General features: G+C 44.3%; 1 protein-coding gene across 3 annotated transcripts in view; it reads right to left on the reverse strand.

Moving 5' to 3' along the window:
* Positions 1 to 23950, reverse strand: part of LOC126161547 (neither inactivation nor afterpotential protein C) — a 388525-nt gene that overhangs the window by 153481 nt on the left and 211094 nt on the right. For all 3 annotated transcript variants that reach the window (XM_049917480.1, XM_049917478.1, XM_049917479.1), the window contains exon 16: positions 17332 to 17654. In XM_049917480.1, coding sequence (XP_049773437.1) covers positions 17332 to 17654 — 323 coding nt within the window. The remainder of the gene's footprint in view (positions 1 to 17331; positions 17655 to 23950) is intronic.

Raw genomic sequence — 23950 nt, forward strand, 5'->3', positions numbered from 1 at the left:
CAAACCATTTTTCGAAAGCCCTGAACGCGACTTTTCGTTTTGCCCTTTCTAAGCTCGCCCCTAGAGAAACCAATACAAGCATCATTTAATACTGTCTTATTCCTTCGCTCCTGGACTTGATAACATCCTGAATTCGATTAGGAAGTGAGTCTAAAAGGTTGTGCAGGTACGGCGCATCCAGGGTAAGCCACTCGCTGAGGATTTGATCGCGCAGTTCCATCAAATTGCTGGGATGCCGATGTCGGCGTTTTACCCACCGTTCAGGTCCCATAGATTTTCTATGGACTTCTCGTCAAGTGATTTTGCAGGCCCGTCGACATATAAAAGAATGGGGGAGTGTTCAGAAAACCAGTCACATGTTCCTCCAGTCCGACGAACTTAGCCTTTGTCGTCTTTAGGTTACTGTGTGAGCAATGGCCTCTTGCTATGTGACCAACTCCAAATGTTTGTTGCAAGCAATTCCCGTCGCAATGTCCTCTTGCTAACAGATTAAGATGGACCTTCATTCAGGGCCTGCAGCGATTACTGTTGCTTTTTGGAAGCGATTTTGATTCACAAATCGTCAAACGCGTCTCCGATACTCTCACAAGGAAGCCCTTGATTGCGAGGTGGCAACAGGGCAATGATATTTACGGCATTCGACGCCCCACATATTGTCAACCATGCAACCACAATATTGGTTGCTAATGGAAACAGGGTACGGTACAGGAGGTATCCAATGGTGAGCGCAGCTTGAGACTACAGAGCGTAGCTGAACTGCTTAGTCGAATAAAACACAACAGTGCTACAGTGCAAGTGGCTTTGATACAAAGCAGAGTAATGCAACGATAAACCAAGCATACATTGCTTTATATCTGCAACAACAGTTGCCGTTGTTGATATTTCGTAAGAAAGAAACCGAAGGAATTTCGCAGAGTGGGAAAGAAGTGGCAAATGAAATATTAGCGTTTTGCAGGTGAGTCAGTGGAATGTCTGGTTTTGTATACGCTCGACAGTGCGGACAATTTACAAGAGGAGTACAACGATGACGATAAGAGTTTAACGAGTGAAAGTGGTACTGAAACGGATGTCAAGCCATGTAGTTCATTACCCTTGTCGGACAGGGAGCCATAAATTTCGTCTTCAGTGAAACTTAATAAAGAACAAACGCTGTCCAAGGAACGGGTACTAAACATAGTTACGTACGCGGAAAATCATCCGCAGTATAGTAAGAAAACAATTATGAACAGATTTCGAATAAGTCAGCAACAATAAAACAGGGCGGTGAATAATAAAAAAAAAAACTACGGATATTCAAGGGAAGACAAGGCGCGCTTGTTAGAAGAACAGGTGTTTGCGCGTTTCAAAGATGCTCCATACAATTTACAGGATGTCCATGGCAGTGACCTACTGCATTAAGCACACCAGATTGCGCGCGACATAGATTGCAGTGATTTCAAGGGAAGCAGTGGATGGTTGCGAAATTCAAACAGTTCTACAGAATAGGAAGACGTAAGATAACGAAATTTCAAACAAAGCATCAACTCGACGATGCATAACAAACTGCGGAATCGGGCCGAAAATTTGAAGATGAGATAAACAAACTTGCCCCATCGTTCATAAGGAATTTGTTTTCAACACCGACCAATCGGAATTTGGAGAGGAAATGCATATGGAACGAACTCTGGGAATCAGAGGTACCAAGAGGTCAAGCATCCTAACCTAACGTGTCATTTCACTTAATGCCGCTTTGCAACGTTACGCCAAGATATTTGACTTGTCAAGCAGCACTCTACTAATGCTGTACTCGAACTGTAGGGTTGTTTTCGTTATAAAACAGCATTAACTTCATTTTTCTACATTCAGTCCAAGCTGCCATTCATCTCACTAACTAGAAATTCTGTCTAAGTCATCTTGTATGTTCCAACAGCCACTCAACGATCATCTTCCCGTACACTACAGCGTCATCAGCGAATGGCCATAAATTGTTGCTAGCCCTATCTGTTAGATCATTGACGTAGGCCTATGTAGAGAGTAAGAGTGGTCCCATCACACTTCTGTGGGGCACTTCTGACGATACCTTTATCTCTGAAGAACTCTTGCCGACGAACTGGTTTCTATTACTTAAAAAGTCTTCGAGCCACTGACATATCTGGGAACTTAAACCGCATGCTCGGACCTTCGTCGACAGTCTGTAGTTGGGCATAGTCTCAAACACTCTCCAGAAACGTAACTATATCTGAGGATTATGTTACAGGGAGCTTTGTAGCGCTCGTGGCGACACGTCGAGAGGTAATCGACTTTGAACTTGGGTAATCATCGGCATAAGACGCACGAGTTATAGTATACTAGGTGCGACAATAAGTAATGAGACTGATTTTCTTTGCAAGATATGGCAACCCTGCAGACTTGCATAGGCACAATATCTTTGACCTTGGTCTATAAGTTGCTTCTAGTCCAAGTGGCACATCGATGCAACTGCTCAGTCGTGAGTTGTGCAGTAATAAGTTAACACGTGTTTGTGTCTCTCGTCACGGAAATGGAACCACATAATATTGCGCAACAGTATACCATTTCTTTTTGAATTAAATTGGGTGAAAACGCTACGACAACTTATGGTAAGCTTCAGAAGGCTTTTGGAGAGGAGGTTATGTCAAGAGCTCAAGTTTTTCGTTGGCACAAAATGTTTAGTGAAGGCAGAACGAATGTTGAAGATGAAGACGGCAGTGGTCGGCCATCAACCTCACGGACGGATGTCAGCTTGGCCAGGGTGCGTGAACTCATGAGATCTGATCGAAGATTATCTGTGAAAATGATTGCAGAAGAACTGGACATCAATCGAGAAACGGTTCGTCTAACAATAACTGAAGGTCTTGATATGAGAAAGATTTGTGCAAAAATGGTCCCCAAAAATCTCTCACCACAACAGCGAGAAACACGGAAAAATGTGGCAGCCGACCTGTTAGAGCAAACGGAAATCAATCCAGAATTGCTGAGCCAAGTTATAACTGCTGACGAAAGTTGGTTTTTTTCGGTACGATCCAGAGACAAAACGCCAAAGTTCGGAATGGTGCTCAAAGAGATCACCTAGACCAAAAAATCTCGCATGTCAAAGTCAAAAGTGAAATGCATGCTTGTGTGCTTCTTTGATTCCAAGGGAATTGTTCATAAAGAGTGGGTGCCTTCTGGACAAACAGTTAACCAATATTACTGCAAAGAAATTTTAGAAAGACTTCGTAAAAGAGTTCTTCGTGTCTGTGCCAACATTGCTGATAATTGGATTCTGCATCACGATAAAGCGCCATCCCATACTTCTCTGTCAGTACAGCAATTTTTAACCCCAAAACAAATTTCAGAACTACCGCCACCTTATTCACCAGATATCGCTCCGTGCGACTTTTTTCTATTTCAAGAGTCAAAACGGCGGTCAAGGGACACCATTTTCAAACAACACAAGATGTTCAAAAAGCTGTGACGAAGATTTTGTAAGATATTACAGAAGATGAGTTCCAGAAATGTTACCATCAATGGCAGAAGAGCTGGCAAAAGTGTGTGCAATAAGACGGGAACTACTTTGAAGGCGACAACACTAAACTTGACTAAAACGGTAAGCAACATATTTTTTCACATCAGTCTTATTACTTTATTGTTGCACCTCGTACAGGAGATTAAACAAGAATGCAGACCTCTGAGGACAACAATGTCCGTGTCTTTGAAACGTATTATCGCACTGTCTGGGGCTACGTCTTGAAGGACAGCCAGTTTCACGCTAAGCTTCACGACAAACAGTTTCGCATTCTGTTGCATGCCGTCCCATTTCATCATTTCATCACCCTATTACACCAGGATGATTCCATATGCACTCTTAAGAGTGGATACGTAGCTGAACGTCCTGCATGGTTTGTAACTCCCAAGGAGATCGCCTTCGATCTCGATGGTGTGAACCTTTGTAATCGCTGTGGCATGCCATCTTTTATTTGGTTTTTATCGTGCAAGATAGAGGTCTGTCTGAACGTTTCTTGAATATCGACGATTTCCGTAATACATACATCCCATAGAATGTTGATCTCTGCATCTCCCGGACGCTCGTTTTCTATCGCCTTCCTGACTTACATGGTGCGTCATAGCAGCTAATGTTTTTCTTGTTATAATTGTTCACAGTGAGCCTTACTAAAGACTGAAGTTGCTACCTCTCACTCAAGGGATCCCTTGACAGTGAGGATCTTTTTCCGACCACAATTCCGACGTTGTGTTTCGTGGCCACGTGTGTTATACCCTTGTTTGTAGACACCTTGAGCAGTCCGCCGCGAAACATCAACAAATCGAGCAACTTCGCACACCGTATGACTATGGGCTATTCCAAACACAAATGCCCCTTTGTTGCCGCTTTGTCACGGCCTTACATTTACCCATGTTTACGTACAATGTCCGCTTGAAACACAAGTGTCTCATTGACCGTTACTGATTTATGCTCACACAGAGGCGGTGAGCGCGCGATTTAACACTTCACTCGATCGCTGCACCATTACAAAGACTTAACGATTCATCTGCGTGTGCGCACTACGGAAACTAATTTTACAACTGGTGAGCTTATCTAATTTTCTTTCTAACAAGTACAGGGGATAGGAAAAATAATATGAACAGTGGTAGTAAAGGGATGGTTGTGTTTGACGGTCAACTACGCAGGTAAGGCATGTGTCGCGCTGGACTGTGCGTGTTCAGTACGGACTAGGCATCAGTGCAGTTTGCTTACGAGTAGTGTACACTTCGTATTTGCATTCAGAAGCCGAGATCGACGTGCAATGAAAGACGTGCAATGAAAGACATAACAGAGTTCCAAAGAGGGCAGATTGTGAGGATCCGATTAGATGGAGCGTCAGTAACCAAGACAAACCAAGACAGCTGACTTATTGAATGTTTCAAGAGCAACTGTTTCAACAGTCATGACAGCCTACATAAAACGAGGAAAGACATCATCGTGTAAACGTAATAGTGGGCGCAAATCACAACGAAATGACAGAGATCGTCGTACGCTAATACGAATTGTGTCAGAACAACTCGAAACTACGGCGGCTAAAGTGACTACCCTGTATCTAACGACACTGGCCACCGAGAACTCCATAATGCGAATATTCATGGACGAGTTGCTATACTGAAACCATTAGTGACGACAACCAACACAAAGAAGCGTAAAACATGGTGTCAGGAGCATAAACCTTGGACGGCTCATCTGTGGTAACACGTCATATGGTCCGACGAGTCAATGTTTTCACTATTTTCAACATCGGGCCGGGTTTACGTCTGGAGACCGCCAAAAGAATCCTACAGTCCTGATTGTTTTATTGATTCCAATGGTTAATAATGGAGGTGGAACTATTATGGTGTAGGCAGCCATACCATGGAATTCTGCTGGTCCCATAATTACTCTCAAAGGCCGTATTACAGCCAACGATTATGTGAACATTTTAGGAGATCAGGTGCACCCCATGATTCAATTGTTCTTCCTCAACAATGCTGTCATATTTCAGGACGATAGCGCACCAATTCACACAGCCAGGACAGTACAATCGTGGTATGAGGAACATGCAACTGACCTGCAGCGTCTTCTCCGGCCAGCACAGTCTCCGGATTTGAACATTATCAAATCCTTGTGGGCCACTCCAGAGCAGATTACCGCCTTCCTCGTCACTACAGGGGTTAGAAGAGGCTTTGATCGAAGAGTGGCATAACATTCCACTGGAGACTCTACAATCATTATATGCCAGTATTCCAAGAAGAATTGCAGCTGTATTATGGGTAAATGGGTGTCCAACCCCTTATTAATAAACCATTCCCAAGTAAGTACAGGTGTTCACGTTATTTTGCCTATCCCCTGTAAGTGCCAAATAATGTCGAAAATTATTTTTCTCGTTAAACAGATCTGACGGTTTCATTGTTGAGACGTTTAATTTTTTACGTTCTTTTTTACGCATTTTCTTTGTCCAGGTGTTGTACAAATACCCTGTTGTTTGCACTTAATTCGTCTCTTTTGTCAGAGACCTCTACGATATTAATCCGTTGTGAAAGGACTTTGCTTCTTAGTATTGAAAAAAAAGTGAAGTTTTTACTTAAAAGTTTTGTGGTGTATGCCGCTAGGCTGTAGCCTACATAGCCTACATGTAAATGCAGTCCTGATAATAATTATTCAATGTAATACGTGCAGTTGTTGTTTGGCCCAAACCGATGGCCAGAGCAAGCAAATTATTCTAGTGTACAATTTTTACGCTGTAATGAACACAATGTTCTTGTAGTACCACTTTTGATGTACTTTGTAAAGCGGATGATAGGTATGAATGTATTAAATATACTGAACTATATCTGTTCCAGTATGATAAACTAGTTGATCGTTGCATTAAGGACGTATTATTCATATTATGCATTTTGCTCATGAAATTCAATTCAGTGCCATTTCGATTTTATTGAGGCAGATACACCAGTCAAAACTCAGTTATGCAAATTTTAACATCCCACCGTCTGCAACAGATGATATTCCAAAACGTGTTGAAGATGGTATAGAATTCGTATTAGATACGTATGTTTCCACTGCATGTGAGAACATACGAGGGTTGAATGAAAAGTGATGCCTCCACCTTCCTTAAATGGGTTTGGATGGGAATATTTTAATAAATCAAACGCAGAAATAATCCTTAGAATGTTATCTTCAATTACCCGTATTCACTTTTCCACATAATCATCAGCCAATTGGATACATGTCTGCCAACGATGAACAAATTTTCTGTAGCCGTCAAGGAAGAAGTCGACACTCTGTTTCCGCAACCACAGTCTCACAGCTCTCTCAACGTCTTCAACAGAAGCATAATGATGTCCCCGAAGATCTTCTTTCATTACCGGGAACAGATGGAAGTCAGACGGTGCTAAATCTGGACTGTATGGAGGATGCCGTACGGTGGTGTGATTCAGTCTCTGAAGTTCAGCTGTGGTGGCACGTGAAGCAATAATGTGACCCACACGTGAAATGCCGATTGTGCTTGCAATTTCTCTTTGAGTGATATGACGACCGTCCTGAATCAATCTGTCAATATTTTGCTTGTGAAACTCGGTGGTTGCTGTCCAACTCTTTATTTGTCACGCAGGTCAGATGTTCCCGCCTCAACAGTTTTAAACTTACTCGTCCAACGACGCAAAGTACTCACATCAACACAATCACCATAAACTGCTTTCGTTCTCTGACGAATATCCTTTGTGGTGACACCTTTTGCTGTCAAGAATTCAATGACTGCACGTTTCTTAAATCGCACTGATCGACCGTCTGCGCAGCGTTACATACTTTACACTGTAACAAATGCTAAGGCTTTCCGACAACTGGAGCTGTAGAGAAGAGGCTACGGAACAAGCCAGTACCTGTCGCATACCAATGTTGAAGAGTTACGAAGGTGGAGGCACTACTTTTCAGTCACCTCTCGTAACATGTGAAACATTTTTCAAAGTCTATTGTGATTCATTGTAAGAAACTTACAGTACTTTTGTTTTTTCTTTTCATTCCCACTGTAATATAATATTGAAGCATATGTGAAAATAATTTCCCTCTTACTTACACGTGCTGTATGTGAGATGAAATTTTAAGACAAGGTAGAGGTAAAAAGAGAATGAGTGTGTGTGTGTGTGTGTGTGTGTGTGTGTGAGAGAGAGAGAGAGAGAGAAACGCAATATACCGTGGTGTATATATAACAGAGATAATTCTGATGGTGATTGTGCAGAGTGTGTGTGTGTGTGTGTGTGTGTGTGTGTGTGTGTGTGTGTGTGTGCGTGCAGTTAGGAAGCAAAAGACTTATGCTATTTTATACATGTATCTTCGACCCTGGCAACTACTGAAATGAAGGATTTTGAACTACCAATACACATATTCGAAATTGGTACCAGAAGCTTGCATCTACATACTGATTGGCTGCCTCATTTTAATACCATACTATGATTGGCTGTTTTTTTTTTAGCGCAAGTGGCTTAGTTCTGCTACTATGGTTTGATTCGCTGGGTATGGGGGGAAGTGGAAGGGACCGAGGGTACAAAGCGCAATTGGGCTAGCTCCACAGCTCTGGATTTTATTTTTAAATTTCCCACTAGCCTGTTGAGTCAGATCCATCATCATGGATTATAAATGGCTGAAGAGAGACAGGAGGGCACATGGCTTGTCACATGATGGATAAGAAGGGGAATGGCTTGACACGTGATGTATAAGGAGGGCGTGGCGTGTTACGTGATAAGGGGTGTGGCTGCCAACATATTTGATTGTTATGTCGTTATACCTGCATATAGCGAAGCTTCTTGCCTTGTGCATAGGCAACCCGACGGTAAAATGTCAGATTGAGTCAGAATGCTTATAGATGTTACGAGGACTATTCGGAAAGTATGGAACGGTCGGTTTCGAATTGGAAACCACAGTGAAAATGCGATATGCCTTTGCACAGATGTGTTGTGCAGTGGCTCTAGTATGCCTGCAGATACCGTCACGTCGTTCTTCTTCAGTTCTGAGCTCACACTGTGAATGCGTAAAGATACCTAGAAAACAGTATCTCCCTCCGAGTATACCCAGAGATTTCGCCTGATTTCATGCAACCCCACATAATTCAACTGTCATGAAGTTCCTTCTAAATGACAGTTCTCGGCCGCCCACTGCAGAGGCTATGAAATGCTCCTGCAGCGTTTTGGATGGGAAGTGTTAGGTCACCCACCAAGCAGCAGGGACTTGGCGCCCTCTGATTTTCATCTCTGCTCTTCTACTTTGGCACAAACAACGAGATGAAGTCCAGTGTAGAAAATTGTCGGAAAACATAGGAGGCTGCGTCCTACGACGAGGGTGTTGGAAAGTTGGTACAACGCTACGATAGATATCTAAGTCGGAGCAGCGACTGTGTAGGGAAGTAGCTCTAAAGTGTTGGTAACTGTTGCAATTAAAATAGTTTTGATTTTCACGTGGTTTCCATTTCGCGACCGATCGTTCCTTACTTTCCGAATAGCCTTCGTACTACTTGCCACACGACGTCAAAATTCATTCGCCGCTGTACTAGGAAACGTTGCTAAAGTTTAAGAAAAACTACAACTGTTCACAGCGAATTGTGCCTTGTTGACTGTGTACATGAAGTGTTCGATTGTAGCATCTTATACAGTCTTTCTTGACAATCGTAGCCGGCCGCTGTGGCTGAGGGGTTCTAGGCGCTTCAGTCTGGAACCGTGCGACCGCTACGGTCGCAGGTTCGAATCCTGCCTCGGGCATGGATGTGTTTGATGTCCTTAGGTTAGTTAGGTTTAAGTAGTTCTAAATTCTAGCGGACTGATGACCTCAGATGCTAAGTCCCATAGTGCTCAGAGCCATTTCAACCATTTGACAATCTCATTCAATGTTCACTTCAGATTTGTTCCTACGATACCTCAGACATTATTTTATCACTGCGCCTACTCACTCAGTTGCCAATGGAGCGAGAAGTGCACTGACTGAACACATTTGCCTCTGGCAATAAGACGACATCGGACACGGCCAACCGATAAAGCTCGTATTTGGCAGGTCACTTGTGTACAACCCAAAATGAAAGACGCCGAGCTTTTTGGCTCAAAAACTCCGTTTTTGAGAAAACTGTCCGTTAAGTTTATGACGCGCAGTCGGCTCAGAAATGACGAGATCAATAGACAGTTGGAAACTGAGCATTTTTCGTCACATATATGGGGTCTGCAAACATATATTTTTCTAAAAATCGAGGGAAGAAACTTTTTCGACTTCAGCTGATGTACCCATATGGCATGCATTGGTAAAGGAAAACACCGCTGGAGTAGCGAACAAGGTACCTGTCCCTGAATCAGAGAACCTATGTTCGATTCCCAGTTACATTCTACAGTTTTTACATTTTTCTTGTTTTTCTCATGATAACTGGTAGGAATAGGAGGGTTTATAAGGCAAGTAACGCAATAGGGAATAATAACAAGCAAAGAAATTTATCAAACGACTTGGATTAGTAAAGAATTAAGTATTTAATCCTGGTCCCTTACAATGACTCTTTCACTTACTGTTACATGTCTTCAATTTCCTTCGATAAAGTTAGATGGATGATACTCGACATATAAACATTCGAAGCAAATATACTCAGGGCCCCAAGAACAACTAACGGATGCAATCTTCGCGCAAAAACATCGTTCCTTCCGAAGATTTGATGGAAAACGAACGTGGTTTACATTTAAAAATATTTCTTTTTAGTGAATTAATTTTGATGCATACCACGCACATTGTCTGAAAAATCTGTGCTGAATGTTATCATGAATTATGCTGTGAATCGTTATTCCATCCACCGGTTGTACAATTCCCCTGACTTACCAGGGGAAGTCTCGAAATAGAGTTTTTAACTTGGCGATGGAAATACGTAATAATTTCATGGCTGACACACAGGTGTGTAGTTTGGCAGCATTACTCCTACCGTGCAAGTCGGCTGACCTTCTTTATCTATAATTATAAATATCATCATGACGGTGTTCGTTTGTCCATCTCAGGAATTCAGTATTAGACAAAACATGTTATTACCAACTTGCGGTTTTAAAATGTTCTCAAGATATGTTTTGTAAATCGAATTCTTCTTTTTACCGGATTTGGACCATGTGAAGTAAACGTTATTTAACGAGGTGGCTAAACGATTGACCTTTTCAATGACTAGTTTCTTATAAGCACGGGAAAATTTAAGGCAAGAGCCTGTGATGGGTTTTTCGGTTGCTTGATTCGGATTAGCCAAACAGCGTGGTCAATGGTTCCATCGGATTAGGGAAGGGTGGGGATGGAAGTCGGCCATGCTATCCCGGCATTTGCCTGACGCGATTTAGGGAAATCACGGAAAACCTAAATCACGATGGCCGGACGCGGGTTTGAACCGTCGTACTCCCGAATGCGAGTCCAGTATGCTAACCACTGCGCCACCTTGCTCGGTGTACGTGTACAAATGCGTTATTTTAAGTACACTACAAACTGCAGCAACGGCTATTTTTGTCGCTCATGCAACAACGAGCGCCGAATGCTCACCTTCGCAGCAGTCTCACTCGGAATGGTTTTCATGCAACGTCTTAAAATCTGAATTTTTTGCTAATCCAAGACTTCTGGGAAATTTACTTGCCTACTTTGTTATTATTTCTTACTGCTATACTTATCTTACTAACGCTTCTACTCCGAGCAGTTTTGTTGCGGAAAACAAAAATGGAAACATACTGCAGAATGCAGCTGAGAGTTGTACACAGGTTCTCTGCTTCCGAGCCAGCTGCCCTGGTTACTCCAGCGGTGCTTACGTTTAACTGTGTATACCTTATAGGTACATAAACTAAAGTAGAAAATAATTCTTTCCTCGATTTCTAGGAAATTATGCTTTGTGAACCCCATACATGGTGATGAAAAATACTCTTTTGCTGAGCCAAAATATCCTGTCGTCTTTCATTTTAGGTTATACAGCTGGAGCGGACTGTACAGTGGGGGGAAACCGACGCGCTCGCTCTGAAACGTGCAAGTTTTTCGAAGTTAATAGAATCGTAAAAATTGTGTAATAGCGTGGTAGCACAACACTTTGCGAAGAAGGTTTTAGACTTAAAACCATTACTTTAGGGAAGTCCCCTGAGAAGATCAAGCCAGTTACCGAGAGCGCCTTAAACAAAAAAAAAAAAAAAAAAAAAAAAAATTATACATCTCGAAAAATATTAATAATTTTTCAAACAAGTACTTTTTTTTTACTTAGCGCGGGCGATAGTCACAGTCAATAAATAGAAAGTATGGGAATGGGAATGTTAACGAGTTATAGAGAAATCGATTTTTAACAGTTTTTCGATATATGTCTGAATGCAAGAAAGTAGTCGATTAGTATAAAAAAAGCAATCGATAGATCTTTTTAAATCCACATTTTTCTGTCGGAGCTATAGCTTATTACTTATTTAAGAACAACCTTTTTTTTCAACTCTGCTGATTTCCTTTGGCCATATTCACCACCATTGATCGCTTTTCATGAAAAAGAAACTATTTCAATTTTAATTTTCTGTGCGCTCAGATTTTTTGTTGTCAGATAATAATATTTTTCATACACCTCTCTAAAGTGTCGAGGTGGGCCAGATCACTTCAGGTCTATCGTATAGGAGAACCCTGCCTTTACCGAAGGCTGGAGAACAGCCGCAGCTCCGTGGCACAGAAAAAACGACCGCGGATTGGAAGCGATACGTTACAAAATTAGACTAGTTACAGTGCGCAACAGAGACATTTAAGCAATCATTCTACCCACGCTCCATACTGGACTGGAAGGGGAAGAAAGCCTCACATGTTGTAGCATGATAAGTACCCTCTACCACCCACTTCGCAATGGTTTACAAAGTATGCATGGAGATGCAGATGTAGGTACCCCAGAGTTATAAGAGAAGTTTGGGGCAGTCTCGCCCGAAGCTCTGCAGAGTTCACGAAACGAAATTGACGGCGGCTGCCGTGCGTGTGTGGAGAATTTTTTTGTGGGCTAAACTTGACGACTGAGGGAAGCTGGTAGGAACTGAAATTCGACAGTAGATTACAGAAGAAGTCGTGTGTTCCCTAGTCAATAACGTTTTTAGTTGCAGTGGTATGAACGTTATGTTATTGTATCTGCTACAATAGCAAAAGAAAAATAAGCCCATTGCAAGTCGAAATAGTCAAACCGAACTCCTTTAACGCCTCTTCGACAACGAGGTCATTAGAGACGGAGCACAAGCCCGGATTAGGAGAGGAGGGGAAGGAAATCGGCCATGTTCTTTTCAAGGGACCGCCCCTACATTTGTCTGGCGCGATTTATAGAAATCACGGAAAACCTAATTGTGGATGGCCGGACGGGGATTTGAACCGTCGTCCTTCCGAATGCGAGTCCAGTAACCACTACGCTACCTTGCTCGGTTTGCTCAATAGAACCGTGACATTAATGTAACAAAGCGGTAGTGTTGCACACTAATGACACAAACGTGCCGAAGTATGTTTCGGCGAGAAAAACAACTTAAGAAGTATTTGCATTTCTTATAAACAGCAGAAACCAAATGCCATTAAATTGAAGTTTGCCTGCTGGGTTCCGTTTAAGTATCACCGGCCGATGTTTCTTTAATGATTTTCCTGACGTTTCTACCTATTTGTTCTTCTTCACGTCTATCATGCTGGCGAAACCCTAGAAAGATCGTTAAATAAACGCCGGTCGAAGATCCCGAGGCGAAAGCCATGCAGTACGTCAACAAGCGGTTACAATATCTTCAACAATTTTGTGCTATAAAAGAGATTTTCCTCGGTGTTTGCTTGCGCGGCATTGCGGAAGAGTCGCCTAGTGGTGAAAGACAGGAGAGAATCACAGGAGCATTTCGCAATGCCCTAACTAGTCACTGCTCATCTTCAGACTGTCAGTAGATGAAAAAGAGGAAACGAAGAATCATTGTATAACCCATATAATCTGACAAGTACCTATCTATCTGAAGAAAAAACGAGTAAAATCTTACCTAAACGTACGTGCTACAAGCTGTTTCCGTTGCGGTAAATGGAAATGAGCTTCAACAATAATGAAGACAACAGCAGGTCAGGGACGAGGTTTAGTAGACGAGCTGAAATGCTCTCTTTATCTACTGTTAAATGTCTGTATTCCCGAAGAGAATATCTACATCGGCAGACTTTTATAACTACTCTACATTCATCAGAACTAAGGCATTTATAACAAATTTTAAAATTAAAAATTTTTTAGAACAACTTTTTCAATTTGATCATTTTTAACGAAGAGAGGACAGGTGGTTCTTTCTTTCCTATTTCAATCTATTGACAGTCTGAAGATGATCAACGGCTCGTCGAAACAGCTTACAGTCCTGTCAAATGCTCGTATCCGTGTGTCGTGAAAGACATAAAATGTGAAATAACGTAAGCCACTCATTTAAACTCTAACAAGGGGTGGTCCCCCAGGGATGGCGATAAATTTGCTGAAACCACGTATACGTTGGTATTCTTTGGGGTCCCAATCGTCACTCCCTGATGGGCCCTCTTTTGTCAGTAAATGACAAAAAAGAATTTTTCGTTGTCAGTTAGAATCTTGAAAATGGCACTGATCAGCAGCGGTTAAGTTATTTGGCTGGTATGGTGAGGGGTCTTGTTTGAGTCACATCGGGTGCCTTTTTTTTTAGATTTTTGTCAAAACGATTGTGATCGTTATTTTTAGTCAAGTATTTGGTTTAAATAAAATACTTTTTTATTTGTAAATCCTGGAAGCGTCATTTTAATGAGCATATTAACATTACTGTCTGCTCTTTTTTTTCACTTCCTTATATTCTTTTTTCCATTTGGAATCTTTGCTCATATAATTTTAATTATTTCGATTTAGTTTTCACCATTTTATATTTTCCTCAACATTTTTGCAATTGTTGCTGCTATTAACCATTTTGCTTCAGTGTCGTTTTGTTTATGAGACCTTCGGTGTAGATGCCCATCTACATTATTTTATTCATGTTGCGAGAAGAATTTATGTTTTAAACGTTAATATGACGATTGTATTGTATTGTATTGAATTGAACTGGGCACCTAGAAACGACGGAGAGGCGTTGTCCCCGTCGAAGCCCTCAATGGTACACAACCCCACAAAAGGCTACAGCAGTCCACTGACCCCACCGCCGCCCCACACCGAACCTAGGGTTACTGTGCAGTTCGGCCCCCCGTGGACCACCCCTCCCCCCCCCCCCCCCCCTCTGGGAACGTATCACACCAGATGAATATAGCCCCAATTATGGTGTACGCGTACGTGGAGAAAGTGTTTGCGCAGCAATCGCCGACATAGTGTAACTGAGGCGGAATAAGGGGGACCAGCCCGCATACGCCGAGGCAGATGGAAAACCGCCTTAAAAACCATCCACAGACTGGTCGGCACACCGGACCTCGACACTAATCCGCCGGGCGGATTCGTGCCGGGGACCGGCACGCCTTCCAGCCCGGAAAACAATGCATCAGACCGCACGGCTAACCGGGTGGGCGATATAACGTTTACCATCAAAAAGATTGGGAAAAATTTTTTTTTCACCACTGCACGGCCACAATAAAAACAACTATTTCGTAGTTTGTTTTCTAACCGATTGATCGGTATAACTAAACGTTCAAATATTACGACTGATTACTGAAAGCCGCCCGGTGTGGCCGAGCGGTTCTAGGCGCTTCAGTCTCGAACCGCGCGACCGCTATGGTCGCAGGTTCGAATCCTGCCTCGGGTATAGATGTGTTTGATGTCCTTAACTTAGTAAGGTTTAAGTAATTCTAAGTTCTAGGGGACTGATGACCTCAGATGTCAAGTTCCGTAGTGTTCAGAGCCATTTGATAAATGAAAGTAATTAAAATTACATGGGTAAATATTCCAAATGAAAAAAGAATAGAAAGTAAAAAGTGCGAACAATAAAAAGTTAATGTAATGATAAACTGGAGAAACAATGAAATGGAAGAGAAAGCTGACATGTTTAAGCCAATTAATTGAATAAAAGCCGCGCGGGATTAGCCGAGCGGTCTAAGGGCGCTGCAGTCATGGACTGTGCGGCTGGTCCCGGCGGAGGTTCGAGTCCTCCCTTGGGCGTGGGTGTGTGTGTTTGTACTTAGGATAATTTAGGTTAAGTAGTGTGTAAGCTTAGGGACTGATGACCTTAGCAGTTAAGTCCCATAAGATTTCACACTCATTTGAATTGAATAAAAATAATAATCAATTATTTCGATAAAGATGTAATAAATAAATAAAGAGCATCAACAAGACTAGAACTGATAACCTTCAGGATACCAGCTAGATAAATTGATCGCCTTTTTCCCTGGGTACAGCGAAGAATTCTTTTTTGTCGATTACTGGCAAACGAGGACCCACCAGGGCGAATGACTGCAGAATGTGGTATGCTGGGCAATAACCGACACCACCATGTAGGTTACTTTCAAAATACGAGGTGCATTCAAGTTCTAAGGCCTCCGATTTTTTTTCTCCGGACTGGAAAGAGATAGAAACATGCGCATTGTTTTAAAATAAGGCCGCGTTCATTGTCAATACGTCCCAGAGATGGCAGCACCGTACGGCAGATGGAATTTTACTGCCAGCGGCGAGAATGAGAACTGTTTTAAATACTTAAAATGGCGACGTTTTCCTTACTTGAACAGCATGCAATCATTCGTTTTCTGAATTTGCGTGGTGTGAAACCAATTGAAATTCATCGACAGTTGAAGGAGACATGTGGTGATGGAGTTATGGATGTGTCGAAAGTGCGTTCGTGGGTGTGACAGTTTAATGAAGGCAGAACATCGTGTGACAACAAACCGAAACAACTTCAGGCTCGCACAAGCTGGTCTGACGACATGATCGAGAAAGTGGAGAGAATTGTTTTGGGGGATCGCCGAATGACTGTTGAACAGATCGCCTCCAGAGTTGGCATTTCTGTGGGTTCTGTGCACACAATCCTGGATGACGACCTGAAAATGCGAAAAGTGTCATCCAGGTGGGTGCCACGAATGCTGACGGAAGACCACATGGCTGCCTGTGTGGCATGTTGCTAAGCAATGTTGACGCACAACGACAGCATGAATGGGACTTTCTTTTCGTCGGTTGTGACAATGGATGAGACGTGGATGCCATTTTTCAATCCAGAAACAAAGCGCCAGTCAGCTCAATGGAAGCACACAGATTCACCGCCACCAAAAAAATTTTGGGTAACCGCCAGTGCTGAAAAAATGATGGTGTCCATGTTCTTGGACAGCGAGGGCGTAATCCTTACCCATTGCGTTCCAAAGGGCACTACGGTAACGGGTGCATCCTACGAAAATGCACTGCAATAAAAACGTCCGGGAAGGGCTGGGCGTGTGCTGTTTCAGCAAGACAACGCACCCGCACATCGAGCTAACGTTACGCAACAGTTTCTTCGTGATAACAACTTTGAAGTGATTCCTAATGCTCCCTACTCACCTGACCTGGCTCCTAGTGACTTTTGGCTTTTTACAACAATGAAAGACACTCTCTGTGGCCGCACATTCACCAGCCGTGCTGCTATTGCCTCAGAGATTTTCCAGTGGTCAAAACAGACTCCTAAAGAAGCCTTCGCCGCTGCCATGGAATCATGGCGTCAGCATTGTGAAAAATGTGTACGTCTGCAGGGCGATTACGTCGAGAAGTAACGCCAGTTTCATCGATTTCGGGTGAGTAGTTAATTAGAAAAAAAATCGGAGGCCTTAGAACTTGAATGCACCTCGTATTCGGTTCTGCTCCTGAGGACGTCCCCTTCTAAGACAGTACGCCATTTATTGAAAAGTCGAGAGAGAGAGAGAGAGAGAGAGAGTGGGAGAGAGGCACTCACCCTCATGCGGGTGTTCTCGGCGACGAGCGCGCGGCCCCACTTGCTCTTCTTTTTCTCGGTGGAGGGCGTGGTGGCCGCCTCCTGTTCCTCCGGGGTGAAGGTGAGGTTTCCGGGCCGCGACAGCTGGTTGGTGAACAGCTGCCGGATGACCGGGTCGGTCGACTGCCGCAGCGTCTCGATCATCTCGGGCGGCAGGAAGTCTCGGTTCTTCTCGGCCATGTCCGTCGCGTTGTACGTCACCTTGCCCGTGTAGTGCGCCACGCTGAACTCGAACGGCCCGGTGGCGCGCAGGTGCGGGCCCTTCGACGAGCCTCGTAGGGTTTCTGTACAGACGAAGCTCAGGTTTCACCTTGGTTCCTGAACGAAGCCACAAAGGAATTACCGGAAACATGCATATCAGTAGACGTGGGGAAGTGATGCACATGTACAGACGAACACACGATTAAAGTTTCAGAAAAATTGGATGATTTATTCAAGATAAAAAACATCAAAAACTGAGTAAGTCAATAAAGCGCTGGTCCATCTCTGGCCCTTATGCAAGCAGTTATTATTCTGCTTAGCACTGATTGACAGAGTTGTTGGATGTCCTCCTCAGGGATATAGCGCCAACTTCTGTCCTACTGGCGTGTTAGATCGCCCCGAGATACACTACTGGCCATAAAAATTGCTGCACCAAGAAGAAATGCAGATGATAAACGGGTATTCATTGGACAAATATGTTATACCAGAACTGACATGTGATTACATTTTCACGCAATTTGGGTGCATAGATCCTGAGAAATCAGTACCCAGAACAACCACCTCTGGCCGTAATAACGGCCTTGATACGCCTGGGCATTGAGTCAGACAGAACTTGGATGGCGTGTCCAGGTACAGCCGCCCATGTAGCTTCAACACGAGACCACAGTTCATCAAGAGTAGTGACTGGCGTATTCTGACGAGCCAGTTGCTCGGTCACCATTGACCAGACGTTTTCAATTGGTGAGAGATCTGGAGAATGTGCTGGCCAGGGCAGCAGTCGAACATTTTCTGTATCCAGAAAACCCCGTACAGGACCTGCAACATGCGGTCGTGCATTATCCTGCTGAAATGTAGGGCTTCGCAGGAATCCCACGAAGGGTAGAGCCACGGGTCGTAACACATCTGAAATGTAACGTCTATTGTTCAAAGTGCCGTCAATGCGAAGAAGAGGTGACCGAACCGTGTAACCAGTGGTACCACATACCATCACGTCGGGTGATACGCCAGTATGGCGATGACGAATACACGCTTCCAATGTGCGTTCACTGCGATGTCGCTAAACACGGATGCGACCATCATGATGCTGTAAACAGAACCTGGATTCATCCGAAAAAAATGACGTTTTGCCATTCGTGCACCCAGGTTCGTCGTTGAGTACACCATCGCAGACGCTCCTGTCTGTGATGCAGCGTCAGGGGTAACCGCAGCCATGGCCTCCGAGCTGATAGTCCATGCTGCTTAAAACGTCGTCGAACTGTTCGTGCAAATGGTTGTTTTCTTGCAAACGTCCCCATCTGTTGACTCGGGGATCGAGACGTAGCTGCACGATCCGTACAGCCATGCGGATAAGATGCCTGTCATCTCAACTGCTAGTGACTCGACGCCGTTGGGATCCAGCACGGATTTCCGTATTACCCTGCTGAACCCACCGATTCCATATTCTGCTAACAGTCATTGGATCTCGATCAACGCGAGCAGCAATGTCGCGATACGATAAACCGCAATCGCGATAGGCTACAATCCGACCTTTAGCAAAGTCGGAAATGTAATGGTACGCATTTCTCCTCCTTACACGAGGCATCACAACAACGTTTTACCAGGCAACGCCGGTCACCTGCTGTTTGTGTATGAGAAATCAGTTGGAAACTTTCCTCATGTCAGCCCGTTGTAGGTGTCGCCACCGGCGCCGACCTTGTGTGAATGCTCTGAAAAGCTAATCATTTGCATATCACAGAGTCTTCCTCCTGTCGCTTAAATTTCGCGTCTGTAACACGTAATCTTCGTGGTGTAGCAATTTTAATGCCCAGTAGTGTAGTTGGACGATTCAGCCCATAATGCTCCAAATGGTCTCAATTGGGAGAGGCTGTCTGTGTTGTTGGCCAAATTAGTGTTTGGCAAGCACGAAGATATGCAGTAGAAACTCGCGCTATATGTGGATGGGCATTATTTTGCTGAAATAATGGTTCAAATGGCTCTGAGCACTATGCGACTTAACTTCTGAGGTCATCAGTCTCCCAGAACTTATAACTACTTAAACCTAACCTAAGGACATCACACATATCCATGCCCGAGGCAGGATTCGAACCTACGACCACAGCGGTCGCGCGGTTCCAGACTGAGGCGCCTAGAACCGCTCGGCCACCCCGGCCGGATTTGCTGAAATAGAAGCATTCGATGGCTTGCTATGAATGGCAAAAAAAGGGTCATATAATATGTCGACGTACCGCTGCGCTGTAAGGGTGTCGCGGGTGACAACCAAAGGGGTCCTGCTGTATAAAGAAATGGCACCCCAGACTACCACTTCAGATTGTCGGGATGCATGGCAGGTGACATTCAGGCTGGTGTCCCACCGCTGACCAGGACATCTCCAGAAACTTCGCTGGCCATTGGGGCTCGTCACTGAAGGCAATTCCACTCCAGTCAACGAGATTCCAGGCCGAATGTGCCCAGCACTACTACAGACAGGCTTGTTGGTTCATAGAGGTCAAGACTAGTCGGCACAAGGGGCACCGTGTGCTTTCTGAGAGCCAACTATTAACGGTCCTTGTACTCACTGTAAACTACTGCACGTCAGATCTATGGCCAGGATGAATCCAAAGCTCTGAATGCCTCGCTGATAACTGCTCTGACAGCTCGTTCTGCAGTCTGCCTAGGTCGACTGCTTCATTCTTGACACTGTATTCGGCCATGGTTCATCCATTCCTGCCACCATCGTCGAACAGTGGCTTCGCTCCTATTCAAATGTCGAGCGATTCGCCGATTACTCCAACCGGATTCTTTGAAACTAATTGCACGTCCTCTCTCAGATGCTGACATCTGCAGATATTTTTCACACGCCTGTCTGCGAGGCATAGTTATTGTCCAACTGAATACATGGAATGAAATTCGGGAAGACTTTATGTGCCATGCCATTAGCACGGTTAGAATGTGCTGCAGCTGCCGCCAAAGTTTACAATTGAATTTTCAATTTTTCGACGATACCTGTATGAATATCAGTACGTGGCCAATGTTCGTAACTCCTTAGTGATGCGTTTTTTTATTCGTGATCTTTAATCTAGACAACCTATCACACCACATCAGTCCAAAACATTTCGAGACTGGAGAAATAGAGGAAAGTTAAAATGGTCGTTTTAATGCTACAGCTTTTCTAATAGTCTATCCCCACTAGAGTATAGCGCACGGTATAAGGTGGCAGATTTTAGCACCTTACATGATATTTATTCTGAAAATAATATACGACAAATACCACGCAGATAGAGAGAGCCATTTGACAGAACGATACTAGTATCAACATATCAAGGTTAATACTGGTACATAAGATTTTACAACCGTGCGTGTTATCATTGGGAAGGTGGTTTTGACGGACACAGGAAAGAGTTGTTTGTGTTGTCGAACAAGCGAAGTAGCCGGCAACTGGCCGGTGCTTCACACGGCGGCTGCTTTGTCGGTTGAGTGGCACTTGTGACCACAGGGGGTACTGGGGGAGCCTGAGATCTCACAGGTGGAAGAAGAGAGAGAGGGGGCGTACTTGCGAGACAGAGAGAGACTGTTTCCCGCCGTTGCGGATAACGGGACGCAAATACGACGCGCCCATGAAAGGGGGGAGATCCGCGCGACGTTATAGAGTCCTGATTCGCCGGAAAGCGTGGGAATACATGTGAGAGGAACGGCAAAATTTGGCGGCAACAAGAACCGAGCGAAAATTCAGAGTCCTGATTGGCCAAAAAACGCGTATGGATAGACTACTGGCCATTAAAATTGCTACACCACGAAGATGACGTGCTACAGACGCTAAATTTAACCGACAGGAAGAAGATGCTGTGATATGCAAATAATTAACTTTTCAGGGCATTCACACAAGGTTGGCGCCGATGGCGACACCTATAACGTGCTGACACGAGGAAAGTTTCCAACCGATTTCTCATACACAAACAGCAGTTGACCGGCGTTGCCTGGGGAAACGTTGTTGTAATGCCTCGTGTAAGGAGGAGAAATGCGTACATCACGTTTCCGACTTTGATAAAGGTCGGATTGTAGCCTATCGCGATTGCGGTTTATCGTATCACGACACTGCTGCTCGCGTTGGTCGAGATCCAATGACTGTTAGCAGAATAGAGAATCGGTGGGTTCAGGAGAGTAATACGGAACGCCGTACTGGATCCCAACGGCCTCGTATCACTAGCAGTCGAGATGACAGGCATCTTATCCGCATGGCTTTAACGGATCGTGCAGCCACGTCTCGATCCCTGAGTCAACAGATGGCGACGTTTACAAGACAACAACCATCTGCACGAACAGTTCGACGACGTCTGCAGCAGCATGGACTATCAGCTCGGAGACCATGGCTGCGGTTACCCTTGACGCTGCATCACAGACAGGAGCTCCTGCGACGGTGTACTCAACGACGAACCTGGGTGCACGAATGGCAAAACGTCATTTTTTTTCGGATGAATCCAGGTTCTGTTTACAGCATCATGATGGTCGCATCCGTGTTTGGCGACATCGCGGTGAACGCACATTGGAAGCGTGTATTTGTCATTGCCATACTGGCGTATCACCCGACGTTATGGTATGAGGTGCCATTGGTTACACGTCTAGGTCACCTCTTGTTCGCACTGACAGCACTTTGAACAGTGGACGTTACATTTCAGATGTGTTACGACCCGTGGCTCTACCCTTCATTCGATCCGTGCGAAACCCTACATTTCAGCAGGATAATGCACGACCGCATGTTGCAGGTCCGGCACGGGCCTTTCTGGATGCAGAAAATGTTCGACTGCTGCCCTGGCCAGCAAATTCTCCAGATCTCTCACCAATCGAAAACGTCTGGTCAATGGTGGCCGAGCAACTGGCTCGTGACAATGCGCCAGTCACTACTCTTGATTAACTGTTTTACCGTGTTGAAGCTGCATGGGCAGCTGTACCTGTACCCGCCATCCAAGCTTTGTTTGACTCAATGCCCAGGCGTATAAAGGCTGTTATTACGGCTAGAGGTGGTTTGCTCTGGCTCTGAGCGCTATGGGACTTCACATCGATGGTCATCAGTCCCCTAGAACTTAGAACTACTTAAACCTAACTAACCTAAGGACAGCACACAACACCCAGCCATCACGAGACAGAGAAAATCCCTGACCCCGCCGGGAATCGAACCCGGGAACCCGGGCGTGGGAAGCGAGAACGCTACCGCACGACCACGAGATGCGGGCAGAAGTGGTTGTTCTGGGTACTGATTTCTGTGGATCTATGCACCCAAATTGCGTGAAAATGTAATCACATGTCAGTTCTAGTATAATATTTGTCCAATGGATACCCGTTTATCATGTGCATTTCTTCTTGGTGTAGCAATTTTAATGGCCAGTGGTGTACATGTGCGAGGATCGGCACAGTTTGGCGGCCACAAGATCCAACTCTGGTGTCGGCGGTGGTGCTAGGCGGACGATGAGGGTCTGCTCCGCAAGAGCTCTCACAGGGCAAAGTCGACATCCCGGTGGTGTCTGGGACGACTGTCGTAATCTACGTGGTGAAGTATGGTGATATTAGAGCAAACATCTGGAAAGTAGGGCATCGTAATTGAAATTGCGTACGCGTTCCACTAGCTCTTTGCTTGAGTTCTCTGATGCTGTGTCCGCCGGGGTGGAACTTCAGTAAAACCACTTGCGTGGTCAGTATTAACCTACGTAAGTTAGGGAAAGGGACGATTAGGGATAGGGTCTCCATTGTGCCAATGGTAGGATAGTTAGTTTAGGTAATTAATTTGATTGTAATGTTTTAGGTTAGAAATATTGCTCATCCTGTTTTTAATGAATAAATGTAAGATTTAATTACAGACCATAATCAAAGCATTATCATTTCTGTATGTAGCAAACTACTGATAGAATAAGAGTTTTATTATTAAAATATATACGGTCGCATATTCGAATCCTGCCTCGGGCATGGATGTCTGTGTTGTCCTTAGGTTAGTTAGGTTTAAGTAGTTCTAAATTCTAGGGGACTGATGACCTCAGAAGTTGAGTCCCACAGTGCTCAGAGCCATTTGAACCAATAAAATATATTATCATATTAATTCGATACAAACGATACTGGGGGATATTCGCGCATTGAGACAGAGCCTAGGTCAGGTAGCAGTAATGAAACAAGAAGTTTCATGTTCATTATACCCTCGTACATTGCAACTGAACGTTCATATATCCAAGTGAAAGCGTCAGAAATGTACTTCTCTGGGATGTTGTTCAACCTGGGCATCACAGTTACACCTTTCTGGTCTCGGTGAATCTCCAGAGACCCAAATTCACATTTTGTCGTTTTGTGATAGGTCCGGCCGGCCGCGGTGGTCTAGCGGTTCTAGGCGCTCAGTCCGGAACCGCGTGACTGCTACGGT

Source organism: Schistocerca cancellata, chromosome 2 (assembly GCF_023864275.1).
Source record: "Schistocerca cancellata isolate TAMUIC-IGC-003103 chromosome 2, iqSchCanc2.1, whole genome shotgun sequence".
NCBI lineage: Eukaryota > Metazoa > Arthropoda > Insecta > Orthoptera > Acrididae > Schistocerca > Schistocerca cancellata.